The sequence below is a fragment of the Talpa occidentalis genome, unplaced genomic scaffold (genome assembly GCF_014898055.3).
Source record: "Talpa occidentalis isolate TD23 unplaced genomic scaffold, MPIMG_talOcc4v2.1, whole genome shotgun sequence".
Taxonomy (NCBI): Eukaryota; Metazoa; Chordata; class Mammalia; order Eulipotyphla; family Talpidae; genus Talpa; species Talpa occidentalis.
Genome location: NW_026555331.1, coordinates 3,316,550 through 3,333,545, shown reverse-complemented (window position 1 = coordinate 3,333,545; position 16,996 = coordinate 3,316,550). Strand labels below are relative to the sequence as shown.

General features: G+C 70.8%; 1 protein-coding gene across 1 annotated transcript; it reads right to left on the bottom strand.

Annotated features, from left to right (window-relative positions):
* Window positions 1-8,295: 8,295 nt before the first annotated feature.
* LY6H (lymphocyte antigen 6 family member H) lies at window positions 8,296-10,525 on the bottom strand. Its single transcript, XM_037496711.2, has 4 exons — window positions 10,410-10,525; window positions 9,701-9,828; window positions 8,984-9,103; window positions 8,296-8,778 (listed from the first exon to the last, which is right to left on the bottom strand). Coding segments are annotated over exons 1-4 (486 nt in total). The 5' UTR covers window positions 10,412-10,525; the 3' UTR covers window positions 8,296-8,542.
* Window positions 10,526-16,996: the final 6,471 nt, after the last annotated feature.

The following is a 16,996-nucleotide window of genomic DNA, read 5'->3' as shown; positions in this document are numbered from 1 at the left end:
GGCAACCAGCTGTTTGTGTCCTTTGTTGAGAGGATGCGGGGACTTTCACACCTGGGGCAGGGCCCACCCTGACTGGATAGCTCTCAGGGTGCCAGCTAGGCTTCGTCGCTCCTTATGTTGTGGTTTCTGCCCAGAAACGAACCCTAGCTGGGCCCTTTTGAGAGGGCAGTTATTTCTCAAAATGGCTGCAGTCTTGCTCATCTTACAGTTCGATTCCCGGCCAGGGAGCACCCCACAGGGCGCAGCAGACCTCCTGTCTCCCCACTGCTCCCCTCAGCAGCGTGTTTAGTCTGCCTGCTCTGCTCCCAGCTCTGGCTCTGGTGGGCTCCCTCACCCCCACACCTCTGCCCTGCACCCCAGTTCTTGTATGTATAAACAGATCTTTAAAAAAAAACACCTTTTAAAAAAAAGTGCTTCTGCTCCGGCGGATGGGATAGCAAGTTTCCTCACACAAACTGTGAAACGCTGCCATTTTCACTCTTGGGCGCTCAGCCTCTTGGTAGCAATCCCACGGAGCCCGCCGGCGTGACCCGTAAATCTCTTTCCACCTCTCAGTGCCGTCTGGTTTCTCAGGGAAATTGCCGTCACATGGGGGCACCGTCCCCCTCACCTCCCCGGGCCTGCAGAGGTGTCTAACCAGGCGGGGACTCCCTGGGGAGGGCCAAGGGCAGGCCTAGGACAGGTGAGTGGTCAGGGGCCGCCGTCCAGGAGGACCAGGGGCCAGCAGAGGGCAGGATGCAACTGAGTCCGTGTCCGCAAGCGGCAGGGGCCTCAGCCCAGGGCGTCTCCCCAGGGAGCAGGAAGCTCCCTCCCGGATTGTTTGTCTTCACCAGGCAGGAGGCAGCGACTCAAGCTCCCCAGGCCCACCCCCACACTCCCGGGGGGACAAGAGCCACTGGACACATGGCTGACAGGGCCGGCGCCCCAACCAGACGCGCACCAGGCGGGCTCCCGGTGTCCAGCCCCGTCCGGGCAGTCATCCGGGCGCGCTGTAAGCTGCTGTCCAGGCGGCCGTGCTCTCGGCAGCTGCGTCGGTGCTGGGCGCGGCGGGCCTGTCTGTGTCTGCTCCGTGACTTCCGTCCCCCGCTCACACTCGGCTGCCCTGCGGCGACACAGCGGACGGAGCAACACCGGGACAAGGGCCCCCCCACCCCCACCCTGTCAGGGTCACTCCCGTGCAGGCAGAGGCTGCATGGGGAAAGGAGACTAGGGGTGCAGGACCGAGGCTCTGTCCCCACCCCACCACCACTACACAGAGGCCCAGCAGGGGAGCCCAGGAGCAGGCCCAGCCAATACACCTGGGCACAGTCCAGCTAGCTGCCCCCTCGCGCACAGGACGCCGGGCTCTCCTTTCTGGCCAGCAGTTTGGGGGTGGGGCTTGGGCCCCAGGGTTGGGGTTCCCATCAGTGGGTCTCGGCCCCACCCAGCCCAACAGGTAACCCCTTCTCTCCACCCGCCTCCTGCGCCTCCTGCTGCCAGGCCCCCCACAGACCCCGCTGCTCCCCAACCCCCCAGCAGGGTGTGATGCGCCTCCTCCGGGCTCAGCAAGAGCCCCGCCCTCCCCGCCTGGCCGGCTCCTCCCCGCCCCAGGTGAGTCTGAGCACCTGCGCCTTCAGCTAGAATCCCCGATGGCTTGTCCAGAACCCCTCACCCCCCGCCATTCCCTCCCCGGGGCTCTCCGTCCCCGCCGCAGGGGAGCCCCGACCTCATGGCAGCGGTTCCCACACGGACCAACACAGCCCCCCTTTTTCCGGGAGGCGTTTGCGCGGCGGCGGGAGGAGCCGGGCGGGGCCGCGCCGCCGGGGCCGGGATGGAGGGAGGGGGCGGCCCTGGGACGAGCGCGGGCCCAGCTGCTCGAAGGGGCTGAAGGCCAGACGAGTGGGCGTCGGGGCAGGCGCCCCGGCTCTGCTGCCGGCGGGGGCGCCTGGCCAGGTCGCGAGCGTGAGGGTCCTGGGCTCACAGCGCCCCGATCCGCGGGGTGGGGGGGCCAGCCCGAGAAGGCACAGCCCGGCCTGTGCGGTGGGGTGCCCCGCGCCCCCACGCTCCCCCCAGTTCTCTGCTGGCCCCACCCACCCCCTTTCTTGCCCCCCTGCCCCCCCCCCGCAGTCCCCTCCCCCGGCAGCCCCTCCCCCAGGATCCCCTCCCCGGCAGACCCTCCCCCCGGGAGCCCCTCCCCCGGAAGACCCTCCCCCGGCAGGCCCTCCCCCCAGGAACCCCTCCCCGGCAGCCCCTCCCCCAGGATCCCCTCCCCCGGCAGCCCCTCCCCCGGGAGCCCCTCCCCCGGCAGCCCCTCCCCCCAGGAACCCCTCCCCCGGCACCCCTCCCCCGGCAGACCCTCCCCAGCCTGCCCCCGAGGAGGACCCCGGAGCTGCGGCGGAGACCCGGGGCGGGAGGGGCGGGAGGGGCGGGGGAGCCGCGGTCGCGAACCTCGAGGCCCGGGGCCGGGCCGGGGCCTGCGCGGGGCGGGGGCTGGGAGGCGGCCCCTGCGCCATGGCCGCGCTGGCTCCCGTGCTGTGGGCTGTGCTGGCGTCTGCGGGGCTGGGGGGCGGCACCCCCGCGCCGGTACCCCGGAGGGCGCCCGCGTGGGGCGTCCCTCCGAGGGGCTCCCCTGCCGGGCTCCCCGCCGGGGCCCCCCCCCGCGCGCCCCCGCGCCGGGGCTGCCCGCAGACGCGCGGCTCAGCTGCCACCGGTGCTTCAAGGCCTCGGCGCGGGCGGCGTGTCCGCCCTCCCGGTGCCGGCCCGCGGACCGCGTCTGCGTCTCCCACATCCTCGTGGCGAAGCGCAGTGAGTCGGGGCGCCGCGGGCTGGGCCGGCCTCCGGGGCCGCCGGCGGGCCGCGCTCTCGCTCCCCGGAGCGCTCGGGCCCGTCTTCGGGGCCCTGGGCGGGCGGCCAGCCGGGAGGCCGCGGTGGCCGGACCCGCAGCCGGGGCAGGCGCTGGCGGTCCTGGGCCCCGCGGCCGACCGCGCTGCAGGGACGGGACTGGACTTCAGAGGCAGGGCTTGGCGAGGGCTCCGGGAAGGCGCGCGCCCCCGGACTGGCCGCCCCCCGCCCCCCCCCCCCCCCCCCGGCCCCCGGGCCCCCGGCCCCCCGGGAGGGTCTGCCTTTCCAGCGCGCTGCGGGAGGTGCTGACGCAGAGTCGCGCTTCCGGGGAGAAGGTGGGCGGGTGCCGGCGCCCAGGCCCCTGCTGGGGAGACCCTGTGCCCTGCGTGCCCCCTCCCCGGGACTCCTGCCCAGCATCCCTTTTGTGGGGATTGAAAAGACTTTCAACACAGTCACCCTGGTGTCCGTGTCTCCCAGGTGACTGCTTTTCCAGGGTTCCTTCGGAGCCCCCCTTTTTTCCTATGGAAGGGAAAGGATTTGCCTGTGGAGAAGCTTCCAGGCTCAGCCAGGCTGTGGGGACCTTCCCCCAGTCTCCCCTTCACACTTGGGGGCATCCTGGGGCCTGGCCATGGGCAGTGCCAGAGCAGGAGTCAGGGAGGGCTCACTGGGGGCCACCTGCGGCTGGAGATGCCGCCCTGAGCACTGGGGGTGCCCGCTGCAGGAGGTTGGCCCTGGCTGCTGGGGGGGGTGTGGTACTGGCCTCTCCCCCAGGCTTCCTCAGCTGGGCCCACAGTGCTGTGGGTACATCATGGCATTTACCATGCAGTGACCCCGCACGCAGGGCACCCACACAAGCCACCTGACTTCACGAGACCCGAGCAGTAAAGGGACTCCCCCAGGAAGGCCTCCCCCGCTCTGCTCCCCTCCAGGGCGCTGGGCTCCACCGCCCACAGACCCGTCGGGCTGGCTTGAGCTTGGGCCCTGAGCCTCGGCCCCTGGGCTGGCCGGGTGTCCCCGTCACGCGTGGCTTCAGAGAGCACCCGCAAGGCCCAGCAGGGCCCCCCTCAAAGGTGCCCCGGGGCAGCTCTGCAGCACCTGTCTGGTGCAGGGCCCGTGAAGGGCTCCCGGGCGCCCCAGGGCCGATGGCTCCGACCCCGGGCCTGTGTCTGGCCCTCGTGCTTCCCTGGAGCCGGCCGGCCCTGCCACCCCTGTCTTCCGCAGAATCCAGGAGGAAACTCGTGCTCAGCAAGGGCTGCGCCCACAGGTGCCCCAACACCAACTCCAAGTTCCAGTGGTCGGCCGGGTTCTTCGTCGAGGGCCAAATCTTGCGGCAGTGCTGCTTCAAGAGCCTGTGCAACTGGGCGGCCGGCTCCCCGGCGGGGCCCTGGGCCGGGGGGCGCTCCTACTGCGCCTGGGCCTCGGCCTCCTCTGGGCCCTGCTGTGAGGCTGCCCTGCCTGGCGCCTCCCTCCCCCTGAGACCCCAGCGGGGCTGCTCCCCTGAGGGGGCGAGCAGGGGCCGGCACCTCTGCCCCATCCTGGCGGAGCCCCTGTCCCTGACCGTGGCCCCTCGGCCCAGCACGCACGAGGGACGGTGAGGAGCAGGAGGGGGCAAGGCCGAGGGAGGGGCTGCGCTCCCCGTGTCCTGGGCAGGCCCGAACGGCCACCGCTGTCCAGGACGCCAGGAGAGCGGGCGGGGCGACCTCCGTGCGCTGGCCCGACCTTCCCTCCTCTCGAGACAATAAACCATTCCCACTGCACCCTCCTGCCCCTTCTGCTGCTCACCCCACTCCTGCTGCGCCCGACCTGGCGCCCTGGGGGCCCCACTCTGGCTGGGAGGGGGAGACCCTGGTGGGCCGCGGCCGGAGAGCCGGGGATGGCCCTGGTCAGCAGGCGCCAGCAGCTCAGGCCTGGCCCACTGGCCCCTCACGGAGGCCCGGGCACATGACCCTCACCGTGGCCCGTGGGATTCGCGGCCCGCTGTGGAGCCCAGCCAGATTGGGGGACCGCTGTTCCTGGGCAGGGCGGGGCCACTAGTCCCGGGGACCCCGGCCCCAACAAACAGACCCAACAGTCAGTATTCGTGGGCCCCACGTGGTCCCTGGGAGGGTAAATGAAATTTTAAATTCCGCCGGGGCCCGCGCTGGCCCCACGAGCCCCCCCCAGGGACGCCGCCCGTGCGCAGAGCCCGGCCCCACCAGCGCCCCCGCGTCCTGCACCCGGCCGAGCCCGGGCCGCTGTCCGGCCAGCAGAGCCCTCGGCCGGGGGGCGCGGAGGGGCCGGCGCGCCCGCACAGACCCCCGGCGCCGCGCCCGCCGCCGGCACAGACGGGCTCTCCGGCTCAGCCTCGCGGCCAGCGCAGGCCTCCTGGGCCCGCGGTCCCGGCCCCCTCGGTTCGGGTCAGTTTTGGTCGCGGAAGGTCGTGCTGCCCGGGCCGCGTTCTCCGGCCACAGGGCCTGCGGCGCAGCGGGGCTGCCCGAGGAGGTCCCGGCCGGGCTTTCATCTCTCGGCGCTCACCACCCTCCAGCAGGCCCCGCAGGGCCACAGCAGCTCTGGGGCGCCCCGGGCAGGTGGGGGTGGGGTGGGAGGGGCTCCTCCCACGTGGGAGCCTCCAGGCCCCCCATGGAGACCCCCAGGGGCCAGAGGCCCCCGCTGAGCTGTCCTGGGGGAGGAGCGCAGGAGAGGGCGGGCGGCATCTGCCCCGCAGCTCAGCGCCGGGGCAGTCCGGCATGGGGTATTGGGGGTGACCTGGGGTGCCGAGCCGCGCCCCGCTGTCCCTGCGGCCACCACGTGCGAAGCCCGCTGCCCGCTGGCGGTGCGGACGCCCCCAAGAGGCGGGACGCGCTCTGCTCCCCGGATCCCCGGAGGGTGCGGCTGCGAGGCCCGCGGGGCGCCCGCACGCGGGTGGCGCTCCGACGCCCCGAGTCAGGCGCGCACGTGCGGGGGCGGCGGGGGCGGGGGGGCTCGGCGCGCGGGGGGGGGGGGGGGGCGGCCGCGGCCGGAGACGTGCAGTCCCAGGAGCGGGCGCCAGAGGGCGCGCTCCGCAAGCGGCCGCGCGTGGGCTCGGGCCCCGGGAGCCGCGGGGAAGCGGGGCGACGCCCGGACCCCGCCGGTGACCCGACCCCGCCTCGTAGGCAGGGCTGCGGCCGGGGCACCGGGCAGGCGCCTCCAGAGGGCCCGGGGCGCGAGCACGACCGCGGACACCTGTGCGGGGCGCCCCAGGCGCGGCGGGCCGAGGTCACCTGCCCCCTCGGGCGGCGGCGGGGACACGCGGCGCGGGGGGCCGCACCCCCATGGCCCGGAGCGCGCGGGGAGGCGGGGCGGCGGCCCGGGAGCTCCGCTTCCAGCAGCAGGCGCACCCCGTAGGCCGGTGCTTCCACCCGCGCCCCCGTGTTCTCCCAGCTCGGGGCCCTGAGTCTGCACCCCAGAAGCGGCCACCGCCTCACTAAGGTGAACTGGAAGCCCACGGAGAAGGAGGGGCTCCAGCCGCGCACCCCCATGGACGGGGCACAGGTGCATCTCTGACCCGGCCTGGCAGCGCTGCCCCCCAACAGCCGCGCAGGGATGGGGCTCAGGGTCTCCTCTCCCAAGCTGGGTCATGGAGCGAGGGCGCCCCCAGAGGGAAGAGGGGCGCAGGGGAGGGCCAGGCAGGGGACCCCAAGTGGCAGAGGGGGGCCCAGGGCCGCCAAGGGCGCCCGCGCGGTCAGCGTGTCCACACCCCCCATAGAGGGCGGCTTTGCAGAGGGACATCCCCACGCAGGTTCACAGAAGCAGGACCCCAGCACCCCACGGGGGCGCCCAGACTTCGGGCCAGGCCAGGAGGAGGGGCCAGGAGCCCCTTCTGTTGCTACCCGAAGGCGGGGTTCTGAGCACGCACCCCAGTGCCCCAGGAACCTCGGAAGGGAGCTGGACAGAGCGGCTGAGGGTCACACACCCCCCCCACACCCCCACACACCACACACACTGCACTGGGGCACCTTCCTTAGGTCCTGGCTCCCCCTCCCACACGCCACCCCAGGCACAGGGGGTACCCCACTCGGGGGTCCAGTCTCTCCCAAGCACTGGTTGCGGCGGCTGCCCGCACGGTGGCGGAGGTGCCAGGGGCTCTGTGGGCGGCCGTGGAGTACCTATCGCCCCCCCGCCCCCGCCCCCATCTCCGCGGGGATTCCCTGGCATGCGGCACCGCCCCACGTGCCAGGACCATGGGGAGGGCAGGGGGCAGAGCCCAGACCTGCTCCCACGCCCGAGGCCGCTGCCAGGGACAAGGGCCCACTCAGGGGCGCGGCGCTCTGGGCTCGGGCCGGCAGCAGGCAGGGCGGTTGCCTCCGCTGTGCCCTCGGGTCTGCTCCCACACAGGTCGAGCTGCCCGGTCCGGCGTCCCCGCACCGCGGACCAGCCCCGCCGCCCGGCGCCACAGCCTTCACGGGCCAGGCAGGAGGCAGCCGGCCGCAGGGGCCCTCCGTGCCGCCCTGCAGGCCAGGGCAGGAGCCGGGAAACCCGCTCCCTGCGACGGGACTTCCCTGGAGTCAGCGCCAGGGCGGCGTGGAGGCCGGGCTCGGGCAGCTCCTCTCCGGATCCCGCGCTGCTCTGGCGTCGGGACTCCCGGCTCCTCGCTCCGAAGTGGCTGCAGCCCCTGGGTCGCCCGCTGACTGCGCGGTTCACCCTCCGCTGGGGCGGCGGCACGCTGCAGGGCACAGCGCCGTCGGACGGAAGCGGCCTCGGAGGCCCGGCCCCTCCACTGGCCGGTGGTTGACAGGGGACCCTGGCAGGGCCGCTCCCTCTGGACCCGAGAGCCATGTCCATCCCTGCAGGGGCGCCCCGGGAGGAATGCCAAGGCCCGGATGCGAGGGGGTCCTCCCGGCTGCTCGACGCCCCAGCACCGAGCCCCGGCGAGCCCAGGAGAGGCCGCGACGAGCTGGGCGCAGGTGGGCCACACGAGGAGGTGCAGGTTGAGCTGGGGGGTGTCGGGGACTAAAACAGAGACCGCCGGAGTGGGGGAGGGGCAGAAAAGCAGCACCCCGGGATCTACCAGGACAGACCCCCCTCTGCTCACCGTGGGGCCATTCACCACGAGACACCACCTCAGGGTGGGGCGAGGGCTCTCTGCCCACAAGGCGGGTTCTGGGTCTGAGGAGCCCCACTCGGGCCTGAGCTGCCCCCAACAGCGCTGCGCGGGCCCCCGCTGACCGCCCCGCCGCTGAGCTCCCGCAGACGGCTGAGCGCGCACGCGCGGACAGCAACACGGGGCGCCCCGGCGCAGCCCCACGCCGCGCGAGACCAGCGTGCACGCGGGGTCACCAGGCGCCACCCTGGACAGGCCGGGCCTGCGCCTCTGTCCGGCGCCACCCTCCCCCGGCTGCCCCAAGCCGGGCAGCGGCAGCCCCAGGGGTACCCGAGTCCACCGCCTGCCCCGGCCGCCCTCAACCCCTGCCAGGAAGGCCCCCACCCCACACCCAGGCTCACACCGGCTCTCCGGACTCCGAGGCAACTTTATTTCTCCGCAGAAGACGACCCGGGCCGGGCCGCAGGGCTGGGCCTGGCCTCCCTCGGAAACCTGGGGCCCGGCCGCCTCGCCCAGCCTCCTGCCCGACGCGGCTTCCCGGAGCTGGCCACCGGCTGGGCTCGGAGCTGGTGGAGGCCGGGAGTTCACGGCCAGGCCGGGCTGGGCCCAGACGTCCCTGGCCCGGCCAGTCCCCCTGGGGGGCGGCCGCGGGCTAGGGGAAGCTCAGAGCCCCGCCCAGAAGAGGGGGGGCCCCACACTGAGCAGGAGCCCCCCGCCCAGAGCCCAGAGGCTGCCCCCCGCCCCGGACGCCCTGTTGCACAGGTCTTTCTCGCAGCAGTCCACGTCCACCTTCAGGATCCCCGAGTTAATGAACCCCATCAGGTAGTCCGAGAAGAAGTGCCTCTTGACGAAGTCGCAGGAGGCGGCGCACATCTTGTTCACGGACTGGTCCTTCCTGCCTGGGGGAGCGTGCGTCTGAGCCCCTGCCCCCCGGCCGCGGCGGGACCCCGGCAGCAGAGCCAGGCCTCTCAGCGCCCCCAGCCCCGCATATGCAGAGGACCAGTGAGGGGCCGGTGCCTGGGCCGCGCCGGCTGCACAGCCGGGGTCCTGGCCCCAGCCCCTGGGGCTCGCGCCCTCCCCACGCCCGGCCCAGGCCCCACTCACTGCTGCTGGGGTCGGTGATCTGGACACTGGCACACACCGTGTCCGAGGGCTGGCACTGTTTCGGGGTGCAATGGCTGGAGTTGGTGGTCAGGGTGCAGTCCTGGCACCACAGGCCATGAGCTAAAAGGGGCGAGGGAGGACGATGACCAGAGGAACGGGGGCACCCCCCCCCGCAGCTGCTGCTAGGAGACTGGCACCCAGGCCAGAGCTGACCAGGCCACACAGGCCCTGGGGCACAGGCCTGGGGTGAACCTGGACGCCTTCCTGGCAGTTGGGGGAGAGGATCCCATCACTGGCACTGTGGGAGGCCCTGTGGGGCCCAAGTCACCCCCATGCAGCCAGCTGTGGTCCAGCACCCAGGAGGCGCCCCACATGCTCCCCCCCCCACAGCCCAGAACTTGACGAAACACCAGGTGGGGCTCTGAGAAGCCCCCCAGGAGCTCACACCGCCAGCAGCGAGGGCATGGGGCAGGGCGCCCGCCGGGCCGGGGGAAGAGCCAGGAACCCCAGCCAGGCCGCTGAGTGGAGGCTGGGGTGCCCAGCTGGGGTGGTGGGATCTGGAGGGGGGGTGTGTCCCCCAGGAACCCGAGAGGATGGCAGCCCCACAGCCGAGCTCTGGTGCTTCCTGGTCCTGCCCCCCATGCCTGGCCTCCCCACCTTCTGCAAGGCCAGCTGCTCCCCCTGACCTGGGCCACCCGAGTCCGCCCTCACACTCACCAGGCGCAGAGCACAGCAGGGCGGCCAGCAGTGCCAGGCCAAGGCCCTTCATGGCTGCCAGCAGCATGCTCCCGGGGGTCCTGGGGGAGGCGTGGGAGCTACGGGCTGGGGTCCTCTGGGGCGCAGGCCTGGCAGGAGAAGCCCCGGTCAGGGGACCTACCCCCCCCCAGGGCGCTCCCCTTTTCTGGCCTCCAGACAGGGAATCCGGAGTCCAGGCAGGGGGCAGAGGAGTAGTGGGGGGATGGCCCGGAGCTCCAGAGCCCCACCCCCACCGCAGGCCACCCAGCGCCCCACCCCCGCGCGCCTGGGCGAGAGCAGGCCGGCCCCCCTGGGCGAGAGCAGGCCGGCCCCCCTGGGCGAGAGCAGGCCGGCCCCCCTGGGCGAGAGCAGGCCGGCCCTGGCACCGGGGGCGCCGAAGAGCCCCTCCCCGCCGGCACCTGCGGGATGGGGCGTTGCGGGCGTGGGGGGCGCGCGTCTTCTCCCCGGGGAGCTGCGCGTGGTCCGGACGGGGCAGGACAGGTGCGGGACAGGTGCGGGCAGGCGGCACCTGCGGGGGGGAGGGGCGCGCGCCGCGTCCCCGCCCTCGCCCCTGGGCTGGGGGGTCGGGAACCCCGCGCCGAGCCGGTTCCCTCGCCTCCCCCCGCCGGGCGCTCACCGCGGGGGGCGGGGGCGCGGGCGCGGGCGCGGGCGCGGGTCGGGGCGCACTCACATCCCAGGCGTCGGCGCGGGCTCCGGGCGCGGGCGGGAGGGGAGCGGCGCCCTTCGGTCTCCCTGCGGACCGGAACCGGGCGCAGCCTCGTCTTTCGGGGGACGCAGCCGCAGACGCGGACCCCGGCGAGGGGCGGGGCGCAGCCGGGCGGGGGCGGGCGGGGGCGGCGGGAGGCGCGGGGCTGCGGCCCGCGGGGCGCTGGGCTGTCCGGGGCGGTCCTGCGCCCCTCGCCCGCCGGCGCCCGCGCTCGCGCTCCGGTGCCGGCTCGGCCGCCGCGCGCAGGGCCCTCCCCGCCGCCCCCCTCCCCGGCGTGGGCGAGGTCCCCTCCCCCTCTGCGGGGCGCGCTCCCCTCGGAACTGCTCGGAAGAACGTTTATTGCTAAAGGAGGCGAAACGCACAAAGACGCGGGGGGGGGGGGGGCTCGGCCCTGGCCCCGCCCCGGCCCCGCCCGTCGCCAGCCGCGGGGCGGGTGTCCGAGGCCCTTCCGCGCCCGAGGACCCCGCCGGCCCCGCAGCGCCGGCTCTGCCGTCTGCAGCCCCCCCGCCCCCGCCCCCGCCCCCGCCCGCGCCCGCGCGGCCTCTCCGCCCCGCGGGGCCCGGCACCTGTCGCGGCCGCCCGCCTGCCCCGCAGGCCCCTGCCCCGGCTGCTCGGGGACGCGAACACGCGGCCTCAGATGCGCTCCCGGCGTCCGCGGAGCGCGTGCCGCGCCGGTGTCGCCTCGGGCGGCGCGGCCTGGCTGGGAGCCCCCCCTCCCGCCCTCCGCGCCCGCGCCGGTGTCGCCTCGGGCGGCGCGGCCTGGCTGGGAGCCCCCCCTCCCGCCCTCCGCGCCCGGCGACACCCAGACCGCGGGGCCGCCCGCGGGCGCCTCCCCGGGGTCAGCGCGCCCCGACGGGCAGAGAATGCGGGTGGGGCCTTCGGTGGGTGCCGGGCGCGCCGGGCGGGCGGGCAGCGGGCGAGGCCGGCCAGGCGGCAGCAGCGGCTCCGAGGCCCCACGCGCGCACGGGCAGGGCCGGGGCCGGGGCTGGGGCGGCGGCCGGGGAGGCCAAAGCGGCCCGAGTCATTCACCCCACCCGCGACCGCGCTCTGTCCGCGCTCTGTCCGCCACAAAGAGGGGCAGGACGCTGTGGAGACCTGGCCACGCCGGCGTGTGAAAATAAAAACTCCATCATGAAAAACTCCTCACTGGCCGGAAGGTCCGCCGAGACCCGGCCAGAGCCGAGGCCGCCGTGGCCAGCCCGCGCCGCAGCTTCCGCCCCGCGGAGGTCCCGGCGGCCCGGCCCGCAGGCAGCAGGCCCGCAGCAGTGCCGGAGGGAGCGAGGCCGGAGCGCGGCTGCCAGGAGGCCGGGGCTGGTGGCGCGGCCCGGGGAGCGGCGCTGGGCCGCGGTCTGTGGCTGTGCCGTCTAGGCTGCGGGCCCAGCGCCCAGGGCAGGCGGCGGCGGCTCTGGCGGGCGCCCGCGGTGGGCAGTGCAGTCAGCTGAGCCCGATGGGCCGAGTTTCCACCCGGTGGTCAGCGGCTGCGGGTGGACTCAGCGTCTCTGCAGTGCCCGCACCGGCCTGGGGCCTGGCTCTCGGCCTGGCCTGGCTGCTCTGGTCACCCAGACTCAGGAGAGCCCGAAGTGTCTCTTCCGCGTCGGGGGCCTGGCTGCGGCGGGCGGGGCCTTCCTGAGTGATGGAAATGCCCCGCAAGCCACGGCCAGGCCGTGTGGCTGGGGCAGAGCCTGGGGCGCCCCTGCGGGCAGCCGGCGTGCCCAGCTGGGGCTTGCCCTGCCACAGGCTGAACAGGGGCGCCAGCCAGCACCCAGGCGGCAGGTCAGGGCCGCCGGGCTCGTGCTCTGGGACCGAGGCAGGAACCGGAGGGCATCCTGCAGAGACAGAGGACGGCGCCCAGGGCCATGGCTGGTTGACACCCCAAAGGAAAGCGTCTGCTTGAGGACACCACACTGAGAACATTCCAGGATTGATGGAGGCACAGCACATACTAAGTGGACTTTGAGAAAAGGAGAGGCACCCCAGGTGCCAGGCAGCCAGGCGCAGGCCCCGGGGACGGCAGAGGGTCTCTGGGAAGCCCCCGGCCGGGAGGGACAGCAGGCCCGGCGGCGGAGCAGCCGCGAGGCAGCGGGGACATCTCAGGGACAGCAAGTCCCACGGCACGCCGGGGGAGGGGCGGCCAGCCCAGCGGTCCATGCCTGTATTCCAAAAATAAATGCAAAACTAAAATTTTCAGATAATTAAAATTTAGGCAAATGTTTCAGATAAATTTCATCTCAGAGCAGGGACAACCTTCCTGGGAGGGCCTGTTGCGGCGGGGCCCGCCTGCGTGCATGGCCGACTCTGAGGGAACACCGCCCGGAACCGCCGGGAAATCACCAGGCGTGCATGGGAGGAGCCTTGGAAGCCTGAGCTGAAGAGCAAGGCGTGTGGGGACGGCGGGGCGAGGGTCCTGAAGCCGCCTGGCAAGGCAGAGTCGTCGCCCCCCATCCTGCGCCTCCTCTCTGGGACAGTGGGGGCTGCCAGGCCCGCAGTCTCCTGCGCAGCCTCCCGCAGGCCCCGGGGACAAAGGGGCGCCCTGGGTCCACCCCCACACCCTGGTGCAGTGGGCCCCGTCGTGCCGAGCTGACCGGGGGTACTGCCCAGGCCTGCTGCCTCCCCACCGCCCACCGGGCCTCCTGCAGGCCTTGGACATGCAGCCTCCGGCCGACTCCCTAAGCCGAGCTCTGTCCACCCGCGGGGCTGCTGCGCTGCAGGCCTCAGGCGCACAGTGAGGGGGCTGCACTTCGCCCACTGGGGTCAGGCTGACAGGGAGAGCTTGGGGTGCAGGTGGGAAGCACGGGGTCAGCGCAAGGGGTGGACACTATTCCTTCACGTTCCCAAAGCCCCTGGGGCCGGTGGCCAGCCTGTGCCCTCAGGAAGAGGCGGGTTTGCCCCAAAGGCGAGGGGGTCTTCACCCCAGGCTGAGGCCCGGGCCTCCTAAGCGACTCAGCCATTTCGGAATCCACAGCCCAGGGGAGGTGTGGGGTGCGCCGAGGGGCTCCTGCCGACCACAGCCAGCCCGCTCCTGGAGCAGAACCCGGCAGCCCGTCTTGCAGACGCTTGGAAGGTCCCGCAAGGCTGAGGCGGAGGCACGCACCGCCACGGCCAGGGCTGAGGTGGGGGCAGGCGCCAGGCACCCCTGCCTCGTCCTCAATCCCTCCCCTTGAGCGCAGCTCTAGTGGGGTGTGGGACAGAGGGAGGGCCTCTAAAGTGACCGCTGTCCCCAGGCCCTAACACCCAGGCAAGGGAGCCAAGGTGGCACCCCCAGCTCGGCCCTCAGCCACACAGGCAGCCCGAGATGGAGGTCACCGTGGGCCGTGGCTGGCGGGGCGACGGGGTAAGCCCGTCAGGGGGTGGAGACCAGCCCAGGGAGGGGCGCCCAGAGCCCCTGCAGCCCGCAGCCTGCTCCTTGGGGAGCGAGACCCTCCCCACACCAGGCTTGGTTGCCAAGGAGACGCGATTCCGGTCTCCAAGCGACTCTGCTTCCTCCCCGGCACGTGGTCAGTTTCAGCCTATCAGGGCTTCCGCAGGCCAGGAAAACAGTCGGTCATTATTAGCAGGAGAAAGGGCTTTTCTTGGGCAGAATGGGAGCAGAATGAAGCTGAAGGGTGGTCCTGGCCTTCCAGTCTGGAAGGCAGTGCCCGGCAGCCGAGCTGGCCTCACCCTCCCAGCTGCCAGCTGACCTGCGCCGAGGCCGACTCTCACTTCAAGCGCAGCGTCCAGGCCATTGCTGGGCCTCCAGCGCCGAGTGAACGGGGAAGTCCGGCCTCCGGGCCCAGCTGCCCCCGGAGGGTCCTCGGGCCACCCAGATGCCCGCGTAGCTGTCTGCCTGGCCCTGAGGACCCCCGAGCGGCAGTGCCCAGCTGGCCTCAGAGTGGGCCAGGCAGGGCCAGCAGGGACCCGGGAGCCCCACCCCACGCACTCCCCAAAGGGCACCGAACTGCCACGGGGCGCAAGCCCTGCACCCCAGGGCCCTGGTCAAGGAGACGGTGTGTGTGCTGGCCCGAACGAGGACCCCAGAAAGACATCTAAGCCCCAGCCCCGGCCTCACCAGCCTTGCAGAGCGTCCGCTGCCAGGAGGGGGGAAGCTCAGAGCATGAGAGGGGGTCCCCCAATGGGGCCCAGGACCACAGTAACTTCCCTGGTGTCCCCAGAGGGAGGAGGGGCCCAGAGGCAGGGTCCTAGGAGGGGCTGCCTGGCCCTGGGGGTGGTGCGGAGGCTCCGGTTGGTGGAAGGAGCTGGCCCAGACCCAGCTGCACAGCGCCCTCACTCTGAGCACCCCTCAAGGGCCAGCCCGAGAGTGGAACCAAGTCAGCTCCGTGGATGCAGAACCCACGCCCCCTCCTCCCCTGCCCGTCTGCCGCCAGGAATGGGGGACCGGGGTGTCAGAGCCCCTCACGGCCCCCCCCTCCACCCTGGATCCCACTCAGGCCTCAGGCTGCTCCTGCCTCCCCCCAGGCCCTCCCCAGGAGCCTAGGGTGCACGTGTGTGGGTTGGGGGTGGCGCCTCCCCTGCAGAGTTGTATCTGTAACAGTAGCACCTTCCGGGAGAGAACCCCTGGGGGGCTCCCACGGGAAGAGTCAGCTCCAGCCCAAGCAGACCCCAGGTCCCACCGGCTGCGGGCCAGGCGTCAGGGAAGCTTGGCTGGCCATTGCTCCTCTCGATCCAGCCCTCACCGCCTCTCAACTTGACACCCCCAGAGTCCCACCATGTTCCCAGCACCCGTCCTGCCCCCTGCAGCTGTCTCCCTTTCAGGTTAGAAGCCCCCTGCAGGGGCTTCAAGGCCCAAAAGGCCTACAGCTTGGTCCTGCCTCTGCCCTCCACCTCGGCCCTCAGACGCAGCCACCGACCTCCTTGCCCTTGCGGACCCCCTCCTACCTCAGGACCTTTGCACATGCTGCTCAGTGCGTAATGGGGGCTGAAGCCAAAGACTGTTACAGGTGGCGCCTGGGGAGGGGGTGCTGGTGAGGACAAAGAGCCCCAGGGAAAATACAAAGTTTCAATGTGGGGGGAGCCCCAGGGAAAATGCAAACAAAGTTTTCATGTCGGGGGAATGATGAGAAATACAAGGGACTGCAGAAGGGGCCCCTGGGATTCAGAGTTCGGGATTCAGTGTTAGGAATTTCAGAGTTTTCTGATCTTCAGCGATTCTGAGGCCCGCGATTTCTGCCCCCACCACGCCCATCTTCCAGAAGGCTGGTGCAGCCTCTGAAGGCCGGGGCGAGGCCTCCAGCCCCCAGCCTCAGAGAGGAAAAGTTCGCAGGCTTTGTAGGTGGCCGCGTGACTGAAACTGGTGCCGGTTTTGCTGCTGCTACAGCCAGAGGGGACGGCGGAGACCCGAGCTGCGGTGCCCCCTCCCGCGGCAGAACTCAAGTGACCACAATCTGGTCCTTGATGTTCAGCGCAGTCAAGGCGCCAAGCACGCGGGAGGCACACCTTGAACCCCGAGAAGATGGCTGCTGATCGTCGTCAACATCTTATTACGTATGTTCTCATTGTTGCCCAGCAGTATGAGTTACTTATTGGCTGTTTGTTCTGGGACTCCCAATAGTCTACCTTGTGATGCTGTCCTGACTGTATTTTTTCACTAATCTATCTTATTTCGTGATGGGGTCTGAGATGAGAATCATAAGTTAACAATGATAAGCATCAAAGAATGTGGTCAGTAAACCTCCCCCAACAGCCAACACCCCACCAAAAAATATTTGATGATGTTGGAAAGAGTCCATGGCAACCCCTTCAAGGTGGTCCCGAGGAGAATGTAATTAAATATGTGTTCCTACTGTTAGGGGGAAAAGGATGTCCCAAAGCAAATTCCATATAGGCTTTGTGGACTCCACCCCCACCTCAGGTCCCAGCCACCTTCCCTTTGGTGGGGATGGGATGTGGAGTTCCCAGTGTCTTTGGCTTAAATCCCATCCCCACCAAAGGGAAGGTGGCTGGGACCTGAGGGTGGGGTTCAGCAGCCAGGTGGATACAAAAGGCAGACACGTGGGCTTTGGGGGGCTCTCCATTTTGGCTCCCCGCCAGCTCGCAGCGTCCGGCCAGCTCTGAGAGTGCCTTTGGGTTTCTAGGTCGTCGGATCGGGTAGGACGCATGAAAGACTTTATTTCCCTATTTTCTCCCTGAGTTGTACATTTTCCTTATTTCTTTTTCTCTTGTAAATAAACCTTTTATTAACACTTTTGTGTGTGTCTGTAGTGGAGTATTCATAAGTCCCTTTAAAGCACGCGGGTGAGGACCCACAGCCAGGAACCCGTTTAATATCGGGGCTGCTCTATAACACTACTACCAAAACTAGGTAATGATTTAAAACTTAGGAACAGAATCAATGAGTCAGGGTCCCCACGGACTCCATATCCTCTACAAAGCAAAACTAATATTTCAAAATGGTTTTAGCTAAATTCATAGGTCATTGAAATTTAGAAGCATGAAAAGAAGTTAACAGGGAAATCGAGGCACTTAAATTAAAACTAGCAGAACAGGTTCAACAATGTAGTGTCTCTGTTTGTGCTTTATGTATGGCGCATCGCCTCTGCTTAGCGCTTTATAATCAC

What these genes read in the sequence shown, in the direction of transcription:
- LY6H (XM_037496711.2), bottom strand. An exon ending in CCTGCTGTGCTCTGCGCCTG is followed by an intron (nt 9,104 to 9,700) that starts GTGAGTGTGAGG and finishes CGCCCCTTTTAG; the next exon opens with CTCATGGCCTGTGGTGCCAG. An exon ending in GATCACCGACCCCAGCAGCA is followed by an intron (nt 8,779 to 8,983) that starts GTGAGTGGGGCC and finishes ACGCTCCCCCAG; the next exon opens with GCAGGAAGGACCAGTCCGTG.